This window comes from Echinops telfairi, unplaced genomic scaffold, assembly GCF_000313985.2.
Source record: "Echinops telfairi isolate 266 unplaced genomic scaffold, ASM31398v2 ScPeMD7_2;HRSCAF=8, whole genome shotgun sequence".
Classification (NCBI taxonomy): Eukaryota; Metazoa; Chordata; class Mammalia; order Afrosoricida; family Tenrecidae; genus Echinops; species Echinops telfairi.
The window spans coordinates 78,804,566-78,816,189 of record NW_022103898.1 but is presented as its reverse complement, the minus strand read 5'-3'; the positions used below and the strand labels follow the sequence as shown (position 1 = coordinate 78,816,189).

Sequence of the window (11,624 nt, the reverse complement as noted above, 5' to 3'; positions counted from 1 at the left end):
CGTATGCTCTCCATCAGTTTAACTGCTGTCCAGAGCGCCATTTCATCTCTAGTCATTTTTAAATGTCTTCTTTATCGACATAGCTATAGATGGATGTGAGATTGCAATTATTTACACTGTCATCCTGCCATCTTTGGCTGGTAAATCTATTTCTACTGGTGATAAATAATAAAAAATTAATAAATCGTATATTTTGAAACATGGAATACAGCATTGAAATGAGTGGACTAAAAATCTCTGCATAAAAATATAAATAACTCTGACAAGAATGCATTGAAACACTGAGTTCATGTACTTTTAAAAAATTAAGGATACAGACATAGTGGATAATCCTAAGGACAAAGGCAGTTATAAGATCATAATAATAAAACAGGATGTGATTTAGCTTTAGAAAACAAAGAGACTGGAATCATTAAGGACTCACAGAGGCCCAAGGTCTTGTTTTGTTCTTTTACTGAAACTGAGAGGTAATTATAGGGCTCTTTCCTGAAGTTTATTTATGTAAGACGTATATTTTGTGTATTTTTATAGAATATGTTACAATTTGTTTTTATCAAATAGAGAAAAGAAGTGAATATCAGAATTAAGAGCACCTACAGACACTGCTTATTCTGATATTAGCTTCTTTTCTTTATTTGATTAAATTGGAGATCTGGTGGCCTAGTTTATATTCATTGGATTGCTTATTGTTCAAAATGAGCAGCCCCTGCTCCAGAGAAGAAGCTCATAGATAGTATAATATATAATATATATATGTATGCTTTGTGGGAGAAAGACTGGCTTTCTACTCCCCTAAACAGCTACAGTTCGCAAACGCACAGGAGGTCACTATGAGTCATCATTGAATTGATGGTTTTGTTTTATACATATATGTAATACTATGATTTATATGTACTATACTTAAAAACAGTAAACTGTATTTGTGAATACATTTGGAATCAAGTTGGAAGTTAGTACAGAAACTAGAGATAAATATAAGAATTGGAAAGTGATAATTGTATTTTGAATAACTAGACTAATACTGAAAATAAAATAAAATGACTTATTTGATCATAGCAGTGGAAAAAAATCAAATACCAAAATCTATATAAACTGTGGACCTCATTATTTATTTATTTATTTGTTTATTTTAACAGGAATCAGCATTTCAAGTAAGGATATTAGATTCAACATGCTTGTAGTGAAGAACTAATTGGAGCAAACGACGTTATATTATCCATGGTATTTTACAACACAAATCGGTGGTCTTTTCTGATCCTATTCCCAAGAACATTTCAAAAATAAAGGACAATATTACATTAATTGAAAAACAGTTGTGGGAAAGTGCAAAAAGCTACAAAACAAGACTATGTATTATAAAATTAGATTAATATTTCAGAAAAACTTACTCTTAACCAGACCTATAGTGTACATAAATAGAGGTGAGATTATCAGGTGTTTAATAAGATCAACTATGACATAAGAGAAGAAGACAACTATTAACTGTCATTACTGGATTTTCTAGCAAATGTCGGAGGTCATGTGATTTCACACAACTTTTCTAATTTCAACATTAATTAGGTGAAATAGAGCAGAAATACAAGTCAATGATGAGAAACCATACATCAGTGACTACATTCATACTTCTGGGACTGACAGATGATCCTCAAATGAACGCTCTGGTGTTTTTTGTTTTGTTTGTCACTTACACACTAAGTGTAACTGGAAACCTGACCATCATTGTACTCGTTTTGGAGGATCCCCGTCTTAAAACTGCCATGTACTTTTTCCTCAAAAACTTTTCCTTTTTAGAGATTTCGTTCACTACTGTCTGTATTCCAAGATTCCTATATAGCCTATCAACTGGGGATAAGAGCATTACCTATTTTGCTTGTGTTTCTCAAATGTTTTTAGTCCTCCTCTTGGGAGCTACAGAATTTTTTCTCCTGGCCCTCATGTCCTATGACCGCTATGTGGCCATCTGCAAACCCCTGCATTATGTGACCATCATGAATAGTAGAGTCTGTGGAAGGCTAGTTTTCTGCTGTTGGACAGCAGGGTTTTTTTTCATCATCATACCACTTATTCCAGGTCTTTCCCTGGAGTTCTGTAACTCTAATGTCATTGATCATTTTGCCTGTGATGCTTCTCCTCTCCTGAAGATTTCTTGTTCAGACACATGGGTTGTAGAACAGATGGCTATAGTGTTTGCCATCATCATCTTGCTCACAACTCTCCTGTGTGTAGTTCTGTCCTATTCCCTCATCATCAAGACCATCCTAAAGTTCCCGACTGCTCAGCAAAGGAAGAAAGCCTTTTCTACCTGCTCTTCCCACATGATTGTGGTTTCTATAACTTATGGGGGTTGTATCTTCATTTACATCAAACCTTCAGCAAAGGATGAAGTGGCCATTAATAAAGGTGTGGCACTGCTCACTACTACCTTTGCCCCTATGTTAAATCCATTTATTTACACCTTGAGGAACAAGCAAGTGAAACAAGCTTTCATGGACGTCATCAAAAGAATTTCATTCATCTTCAAAAAATGAAGGAATGTTAATATTGCATCTTCAGCTTATCAGGAAAAAACAATAGGTTTTAATAAATTACTAGTATTAATATTTTTATTATTTTATTTCTTTTTTTCTTGTATTTATCTATATTTCATATCTTTCCTTTCACTGCAAGTGAACTTCCTCCACAATGATATATCTCTCAGAGGATATGAAATAATAGTCTGGGTAATGGTCCATTACTCAAATCATTCTTAAAATCATCAAAAGTATTTTATCTTCATGAAAATGAAAATGAAAATTAATAAATTACTGAATTATCAGGGGACAAGGAGAAGTACTGTACATTTTTTCTTTAAGTTGAAATATTCATATAACAGACCACACAGTGTGTGTCTATATATATATATATATATATATATATATGTATATATATACATATGTTTCAAATCATTGTAAAATAATTTCATTATCCTTTAATAATTTTAATATGCATACAAATTCTTCTAAAACATAAATAGTATTTAATAATTCATTAATATAAGACAATTAGAATAAGTACAATGAGCATATTTTAATACTAAATCAAAGGCACAAATTTAAAACAAAGAATCTTCTAGCTGGAAAAAGAGAACTTGAACGCCTCATGATTGAGAGCGGAGATTCTTAGGTTCTCTCTAAAAGGACAGGAGAAGTGGCAGTGTAGCGGGTTGGTGTTGAGCACCCAACCCAGGAGCCCTCCTCAGGGGAAAGATGAGACTTTCTACCTCCATGAGGAGTCATAGCTTCAGCAGCCAACAAGGGCAGTGTTCCTCTGTGCGAAAGGGTCCCTGGGGTGTAACTCAATTGACTTCAAGTCAGGCTAACTCAATTTGTCTCCTATGCTTCTTTCTTTGACTCCAGTAATGGGTATTGCCTCTTCCTGACCCTAACTCCTCCATAGTAATCTCATTAAGAACTTCTTCAAAGCATTCACTGCTGATTATGGGGTCAAGTTCTCTTTTAGCTGTCTACTTACCCTCTGTGTGCTTGAGAGGCCCACTTTCAAGGGTTGTTGTGCCCAGAGGAAACCTTTGACCCCTCCAGAGTGGCTTGGGTCAGGGTTGTGTTCAAGGGAGAGTGAGGCCATCCCAACCAGTTGCCACATATTGACCAGTGGTTTGCCCTCCTAGAATTTTCAACTCTAGGAGTTGAAAAGCTGCATGGCATTTGCACCCAAAACCTGAATTTTGCTTTCCCAATCCCAAACCTCCCATTCTCCCTGTGTCTGTCTCTGTTGCTTTTCGCTCACCAGGCCAGGTTCCCATTCCCTATAAGGCTCCCCTTGAGCCATCTGCACCTCCCCCTCCTCAGGTTTCCTCATCAACCTAACCAGTGCTCTCTCCCCATGTGCCACCAGTATCTCCCCGTCCCCAAGATTCCTCATCATCTTCCACCCCTTTGACCGCCTGTCTCTGTCCCCATCCCCGGGAACTGATATCTACACACCAACCAACCAGTTCCCCACCATTCCCTCTTACCCATCTGAGAAACTGGCCCCCAGATGCTACAGGCCACTCCTATCTTATTTATGTTCCCCTTTCCACTACTGATGTATGTAACTGGAAAAATCAGAACCCCCATTTTCTGAAAGGCCACAGGTCCTTTTGTCCCAAATGGAAACTGTTTTTCACTCTCTCCATCCCACTGGGATGACAGTCAGCAGATCCTTCTCACTCTCTTCTCTTCAGAGGAGCTCAAAGGGATCCCAACAGAGGCCCAAAAGGCTGCCCTATCTACATAGTTGGAGACAAAGAAAGAGAAACTTCAAGGCCTTTCAGATAGTCTTCCTGTGTTACAGCCAAATGGAGACACAAATGTCCCAGGTGGGAGGTAGGCACTGATTACATAGCACTAGTCTATCCTAGCTGTCATCAAAGCTGTCAGTCAAAAACCTACAAATGTGAGTAAGTCTATTGAGGTAGTGCAGGTGCCCACTGAGTCTCCTGGCGACTTCCAGGAAAGTCTCTGGGTGGTGTCCTGCAGTCTTACCCCTTGTGATCCCTTAGCTCCTGAAAATGCATGGGATGCAAACTTAGTTTTTGTTGCACAATTTGCCCAGAGATCTGGAAAACCCGGCTGCAGAAACTTGAAGGTTTCTCAAGCATGAGCTTCTAGAAATAGCCCAAAAGCAGATGTAAGATGCCCTGGCAGCAGATAAAACAGCCAGGAAGCAAGCAAAGAACCTGCTCACAGCTCTCCAAGCCTCAGCCCTGCCTCCCTGTCCCCCACATCACCACCACCACCCTACCAAGTGGTCAGCCATCCCAGTCACCTGCTCAGTTCCTTTTGTTTCTGCTCATTCAGACTTGTTCCTTTTTCAGTATGTTGATGACTTGCTCCTAGCTGCCAGCTTTTCACTAGATGCTTGTAATACACTAAGGATCTATTGCACTTGTTACAGGAGAAGGGCTCTAAATCTCTAGGAAAAAAGCCCATCTGTGTATCAATCAAGCCCTCTTCCTTAGATACTGTCTCCTGCACGGTAAGCTTGAGCTAACCTTACCTGGCCAAGTAGCCATTTTGCAAATCCTGCCCCAGCAGACCAGAAAACAGCTCCGGAAGTTTCTGGGAGTAGATGACTATGGCAGACTATGGGTGCCAGGGTTTGCAGACATTGTACAGCCCCTTTATCAAGAAACTGCAGGGACAGGGACACTAACCTGGGAGCAGACTCAATAAGAGGTATTTCAAACTTCCAAGAGAGCCCTTGCATCTCCCCCCTGTGCTTGCCCTCTGAGATGTGACCAAGCCATTCCACTGCTTGTATAGGAACAAAATTAAGTGGCCAAAGGAGCCCTCCCAATTATTTTCTTCCTCAACTGGATCTTTATCTTTTCCTTTGTCCTGTTTCAAATGTAGTAAATAAGTCTCCATAAAATAAATTTTAAAGGAATTGTTTTCAAAAATCAGTGCTGAGACAACTAGATTTCCATTTGCAAAATCAGTAATATGTAACCCTACTTTACACCACACATAAAAAATCATTCAAACCAGATTAATGGGTTAAATAGCACAGTCAGACCCACGTATGCTATATAGGAACATAAAGAAGTACAGCTCTAGGACTGCGGATGAATGTGGACATGGTGCATTGGATCTGACACAGAAAGCACCAGCAATGAAAGAACAAAAGAGAACTTAGGCTTTAAGGAAATTGAAACTTCTGCGTATCAAAAGACAGTATCATGAAAGTGAATAGAAAACACAAGAATGGAACACGATTGATAAGGATTTGATATCCAGAATACATATGCTTTATTTTTCCCCCAAACATTTTTATTGGCACATAATTTAGATATCATACAATTCAATATTTCAATCATCCAATGATGTCAAAGAGAATTTTACTATCATCACCACATCAATTTTAGAGGATCTTCCCCTCAAGGTTAAATCAGCTGTGAAATGAGTTGTGTAATCACAATCTGTTGTAATGTTCCCTTTCTTCTTCATTAAGCACTCCAGACCTGCCCTTTCCCACCCTGTCACCCACTGCTCACCCCAGTTTCCCCTGTATCCCGTTATATCAGGTAGTATCATGCCTGCATGCCTCCTGTGCTTCAAAGCTGGGAGATCCAACCGAAAATAATAAAAAACAAAGTCACGCTAAGGTGGTAAGGACAACATCATCATATTATAAAGACAAAAATACTAATAAGGTGTAAGATAGAAAAGACCCCCATGAACATTAAAAGAGTCAAGGAAGAAATATCTGTCATGGAACAAGTAAGAGATGTTAGCACCCAGAACAAATTCAGGAGCATCTACAGGGTGGTCAACTGGCCAAGCATCCAGTTCAGTCTGGCACAATCAAGATTGCAATGGTCTCTGCCTGATAATAAGACGGTGAAAGACTCTTTCTTTCCTATGGCCAGAGCAGATATGGCAGTGGCTCCTTTGACTAGATACTCTGCAGATGAGTTTGGGCTCCCAGCATCCCCCGCAGTCCTCCACAACGGAGTGCTCATACTTTTAGGTCTGATGCTTTTCTCTTTGCCATACTTGAATTTTGCAATTGTCATCTTTGGATCACACAAGCTGGTGTGCTTCTTCCATGTGGACTTAATTGGCATCTCACACAGATGACTGCTTGTTTGAATACAAGGTTTCAAGACCTCAGACACTATTCTGATTGATAGCCAGGCACCATCAGCTTTCTTCACCCCACTTTGCTGTAGCATCCTTATCTTCAGTGATCATTTAATGAAAGTGAGTATCAAGCAGGGCCATGATGTAAGAACTGATTATTCTTTAGTAGGAGCTAAGATTTAGTGAGAACCCAAAACCCGTTCCTGGGTTTCTCCTCCTTTTTTTTTTTTTTTTTTTTTTACATACTGCAGCTTGAGAATAGTTAATGCAAAAGTTATATCATTCCAAAGCTGAGTCATATCAAACATAATTGTACAAATGCTAACATAATCAGTCTCCAAACATACTTTCCCTCCCTGGACTTCTTGAAATAATCTCCCTCTTTTCACCTCCGCCCCTCTGTATCCCCCTCCCCGCAAACCCTTGTGATATTTTCTTTTCCTATAGGCTCAACATCCCTAGGATTCATTTATCAAAAAACAGAGAAACAAATAGCACAGCATCCAGAAGGTGATCCCCAATGGTGTCGCATCTCTGAGATATACCATGATATAAACAAGCATAAGAAGAATATAACAGAATGTCCATCACAGGATGGCTAGAATAATGTGTATCTTAATACAGCATACAGGACGTCTTCTCTGTCTACCAACCCACAGCACACTGCTCATGGTACAGCTGTCTTCTGCTTCCTCAGACACCATGAGTTTTCCATCTTAAGTCCTCAGGTTACAAATGTGTCTGGAGTAGAGTCCAGTTCACCCAGTGGAGTTCTCATATGGGGTCTCACAAATACAGCCTCTGGAACGTGACATTTGCCCTGAAGATACAGGATTCTATGTCCCAGCACCCTACAGCACCTGGCCTGAGTCCCCAGGATAACCATGATGCCCTAGGTCAATTCTGCCGACCTACCTCATACCACTTATGACACCGCCTCCGCACACACACACACACACACACACACACCTAATGCTCCTAAGAGTATAATCAATCTCTCCTCTCTCCACCTGGAAGTCAGCCCTCCCTCCCTTCCCCTCAACAATCATGCACCTATGCACCATCAAACTTGTCTGTTCCCTCGCCCCTCTCCTGCACTGCCCCTCCCATCATTAAGCCTCATCCCTTTGACACAGCCACCTCTCTTTCTGGGGAAACTTCACCCTAGGTACATATGGCTATCACTCAGTGGACAGCATCCACCCCACATCACACCCCCTGTAGCCCTGCGTTGCTCCCAACCATTTAATCCCAGCTGTCATAAGTGCTTTGTGATCAAGTGACCTACACCATAGTTCCCTGGAGCAGGTGATGTGGGATTCATTGACACTGCTCTGGCACTTTCCCAGGCTGTCTGGTCCCCAGCCTGAACACTGGATGCCCTACAAGCTTGGCCTTGTGCCCATTCTGCTGCTTGTTCCTACACCGGTGGACTCCCACAGTATTTCCCCTTTGTGCTTGACTGACAGCACTCAGCATAATGCCTCCCAGTTCCCTTGTTGACATGTTTCATCGCTGTTTTTTCAGGGTGCATAGTATTTCACGGTGTGTATATACCAAAGTTTTTTTTTTGATCCAGTCTTCTATCGATGGGAATTTAAACAATTTCCAGATTCTTGTCATTGTGAGCTATGCTGTGATAAACATGGGGGAGCAAATGTCTGTTTATCTCTTTCTTATTTCTTTTGGTTCTATGCCCAGTAATGAATTGATAGATCATATGGTAAATCAATTGCCAACTGCTTAGGCATCGCCAAATTGCCTTCCACAGTGGTAGCAGTGCCTCTATTCCCATCCCCGGGAACTGATATCTACACACCAACCAACCAGTTCCCCGCCATTCCCTTTTAGCCCTCTAAGAGACTGGCCCTCTAGATGTGACAAGCTGCCGCTATCTTGTTTATGTTCTGCTTTCCACTACTGATGTATGTAACTAGAAAAATCAGGACCCACCATTTTCTGAAAAGCCACAGGTCCTTTTTTCCCTTGTGGAAGCTGTTTTTCACTCTCACTGTCCCGCTGGGACGACTGCCAGCAGATCCTTCTCACTTTCTCCACTTCAGAGGAGCATGGAGGGATCCAAACAGAGGCCCCAAAGGCTGCTCTATCTTCTTTGCGGGAGCAAAGGAAGAGAAACTGCAAGGCCTTTCACATATTCTTCCCTTATCATGGCCAAATGGGAACACAAATTCACCAGGTGGGGAATTTGATCACATAACATGAGTCTATACTAGCTGTCATCAAAGCTGCCAATCAAAAACTTACATATGTGAGTAAGCCTATGGAGGTAGTGCAGTTGCCAACTGGAGTCTCCTGGCGACTTCCTGGAAAGTCTCTGGGTGGTGTACTGAAGTCTTACCCCTTGTGATCCCTTAGTTCCTGAAAATGCATGGGATGCAAACTTAGTTCTTGCTGCACAATTTGTCCAGAGGTTTGGAAAACCGGCTGCAGAAACTTGGAGGTTTCTCAAGCATGAGCTTCTAGAAATAGCCCAAAAGCAGATGTAAGATGCCCTGGCAGCAGATAAAACAGCCAGGAAGCAAGCAAAGAACCTGCTCACAGCTCTCCAAGCCTCAGCCCTGCCTCCCTGTTCCCCACATCACCACCACCACCCTACCAAGTGGTCGGTCCATCCCAGCCACCTGCTTAATTCCTTTTGTTTCTGCTCATCCAGACTTGGTCCTTTTTCAGTATGTTGATGACTGGCTCCTAGCAGCCACCTCTAGGTGCTTCCAAGGCACTAAGGATCTATTGCAGTTGCTATAGGAAATGGGCTCTAAGTCTCTAGGAAAAAACCCCAGCTGTGTATCAATCAAGCCCCCTTCCTTAGATACTGTCTCCTGCACTGTAAGCTTGAGCTACCCTGACCTGGCCAAGTGGCCATTTTGCAAATCCTGCCCCAGCAGACCAGAAAACAGCTCTGGGAGTTTCTGGGAGTAGATGACTATGGCAGACTGTGGGTGCCAGGATTTTCAGACATTGTACAGCCCCTTTATCAAGAAACTGCAGGGACAGGGACACTAACCTGGGAGCAGGCTCAATAAAAGGCATTTCAAACTCCCAAGAGAGCCCTTGCATCTCCCACCTGTGCTTGCCCTCTGAGATGTGACCAAGCCTTTCCACTGCTTGTATGGGAACAAAATTAAGTGGTCAAAGGAGCACTCCCAATGGTTATCTTCCTCAACTGGATCTTTATCTTTTCCTTTGTCCTGTTTCAAATTTAGTAAATGAGCCTCTATAAAATAACTTTTAAAGGAATTGTTTTCCAAAAACAGTGCAAGACAACTAGATTTCCATTTGCAAAATGAGTAATATGTAACCCTACCTTACACCATGCATAAAAATTAATTGCAAACCCGATTAATGGGTTAATTATAAAAGTCAACCCATGAACAAATTCAGGAGCATCTACAGGGTCGTCAACTGGCCAAGCATCCAGTTCAGTCTGGCACAATGAAGATTGCAATGGTCTCCCCCTGATAATAATTCTGTGTGAGACTCTTGCCTGTGGCTAACGCGGACCTGCCAGTGGCTCTGTCTGACTAGATACTCTGCAGATGAGTTTGGGCTCCCAGCGTCCCCCACAGTTCTCCACAACTGAGTGCTCATAAATTTAGCCCTGATGCTTTTCTACTTGCCAGACATGAATTTTGCAATTGTCATCTTTGGATCCCACAAGCTGCTGTGATTCTTCCCTGTGGACTTTGTTGGCATCTCACTTAGATGACTGCTTGTTTGAATACAAGCTTTTAAGACCCCAGGCGCTATTCTGATTGATAGCCAAGCACCATCAGCTTTCTTCACCCCACTTTGCTGTACCACCCTTATCTTCAGTGATCATTTCGAGAAGGTGAGTATCAAGCAGGACCATGATATAAGAACTGATTATTCTTTAGTTGGAGCTAAGATTTTGTGAGAGCCCAAAACCCGTTCCTCGGTTTTTGCTTTTTTTTTTTTTTTCAACATGCTGCAGCTTGGGAGTAGTTAATACATAGGTTATAGCATTCCAAAGCTGAGTCATGTCACACATAATTGTACAACTGCTTCCATAATCAGTCTCCAAACATACTTTCCCTTCCTGGACTGCTTGAGATCATCTCCCTCTTTTCACTCCCACCCCTCTATATTTGCCTCCCCCAAAACCCTTGTGATATTTTCTTTTCCTATAGGCTCAACATCCCTAGGATACATTTACCAAAACACAAAGAAACAAGTAGCACAGCATCAAGAAGGTGATCCCCAATGGTGTCGCATCTCTGAGATATACCCTGATATAAACAAGCATAAGTAGAATATAACAGAATGGCCGTCACAGAACTGCTGGAATAATATGTATCTTAATACAGCACACAGGACATTGATGGAACAAGACCTTGTGTGTCCACCAACCAACAGCACACCGCTCATGGTACAGCTGTCTTCTGCTTCCTAAGACACCATGTGTTTCCATCTTAAATCCTGGGTTAGTGACAAGTGTTTCTGGGTTGGAGTCCAGTTCACCTTGTGGCGTTCTTACATGTGTTCTCACAAATAGAGCCTCTAGAACATAACATTTGCTCTGAAGATCCAGGATTCTGTGACCCAGCATCTTACAGCACCTGGCCTGGGTCCCCAGGATAACCATGATGCCCTAGGTCAATTCTGCCGACTTACCTCACACCACTTATAACTCCCCCACCCATCACACACACCTAATGGTCCTAAGACTATAGTCAATCTCTCCTCTCCCCACCTGGAAGTCAATCCTCCCTCCCCTCCCCTCAACAATCATGCACCTATGTTCCACCAAACCGGTCTGTTCCCTCTCCCCTCTCCTGTACTACCCCTCTCATTATCAAGTCTCATCCCTTTGACATGGCTGCCTCTCTTTCTGGGGGATCTTCACCCCAGGTACATATGGCTATCACTCAGTCGACAGCATCCTCCCGTACCACACTCCCTACAGCCGTGTCGCTCCCAACCATTTAATCCCAGCTATCATTAAGTGCTCTCTGATCAAAT

The 11,624-nt window shown here is 41.9% G+C and overlaps 1 protein-coding gene across 1 annotated transcript; it reads left to right on the top strand.

The window, feature by feature from the left end:
• Positions 1-1,571: 1,571 nt before the first annotated feature.
• Positions 1,572-2,528, top strand: LOC101647077 (olfactory receptor 6C2-like). The gene has a single exon (XM_004700859.2). It carries the CDS (start codon positions 1,587-1,589, stop codon positions 2,526-2,528), a length of 942 nt encoding a protein of 313 aa, XP_004700916.1. The 5' UTR covers positions 1,572-1,586.
• Positions 2,529-11,624: the final 9,096 nt, after the last annotated feature.

Bases quoted from the DNA above. Each gene is read 5' to 3' on its own strand.
- LOC101647077 (XM_004700859.2), top strand. From the start codon at position 1,587: ATGATGAGAAACCATACATCAGTGACTACATTCATACTTCTGGGACTG.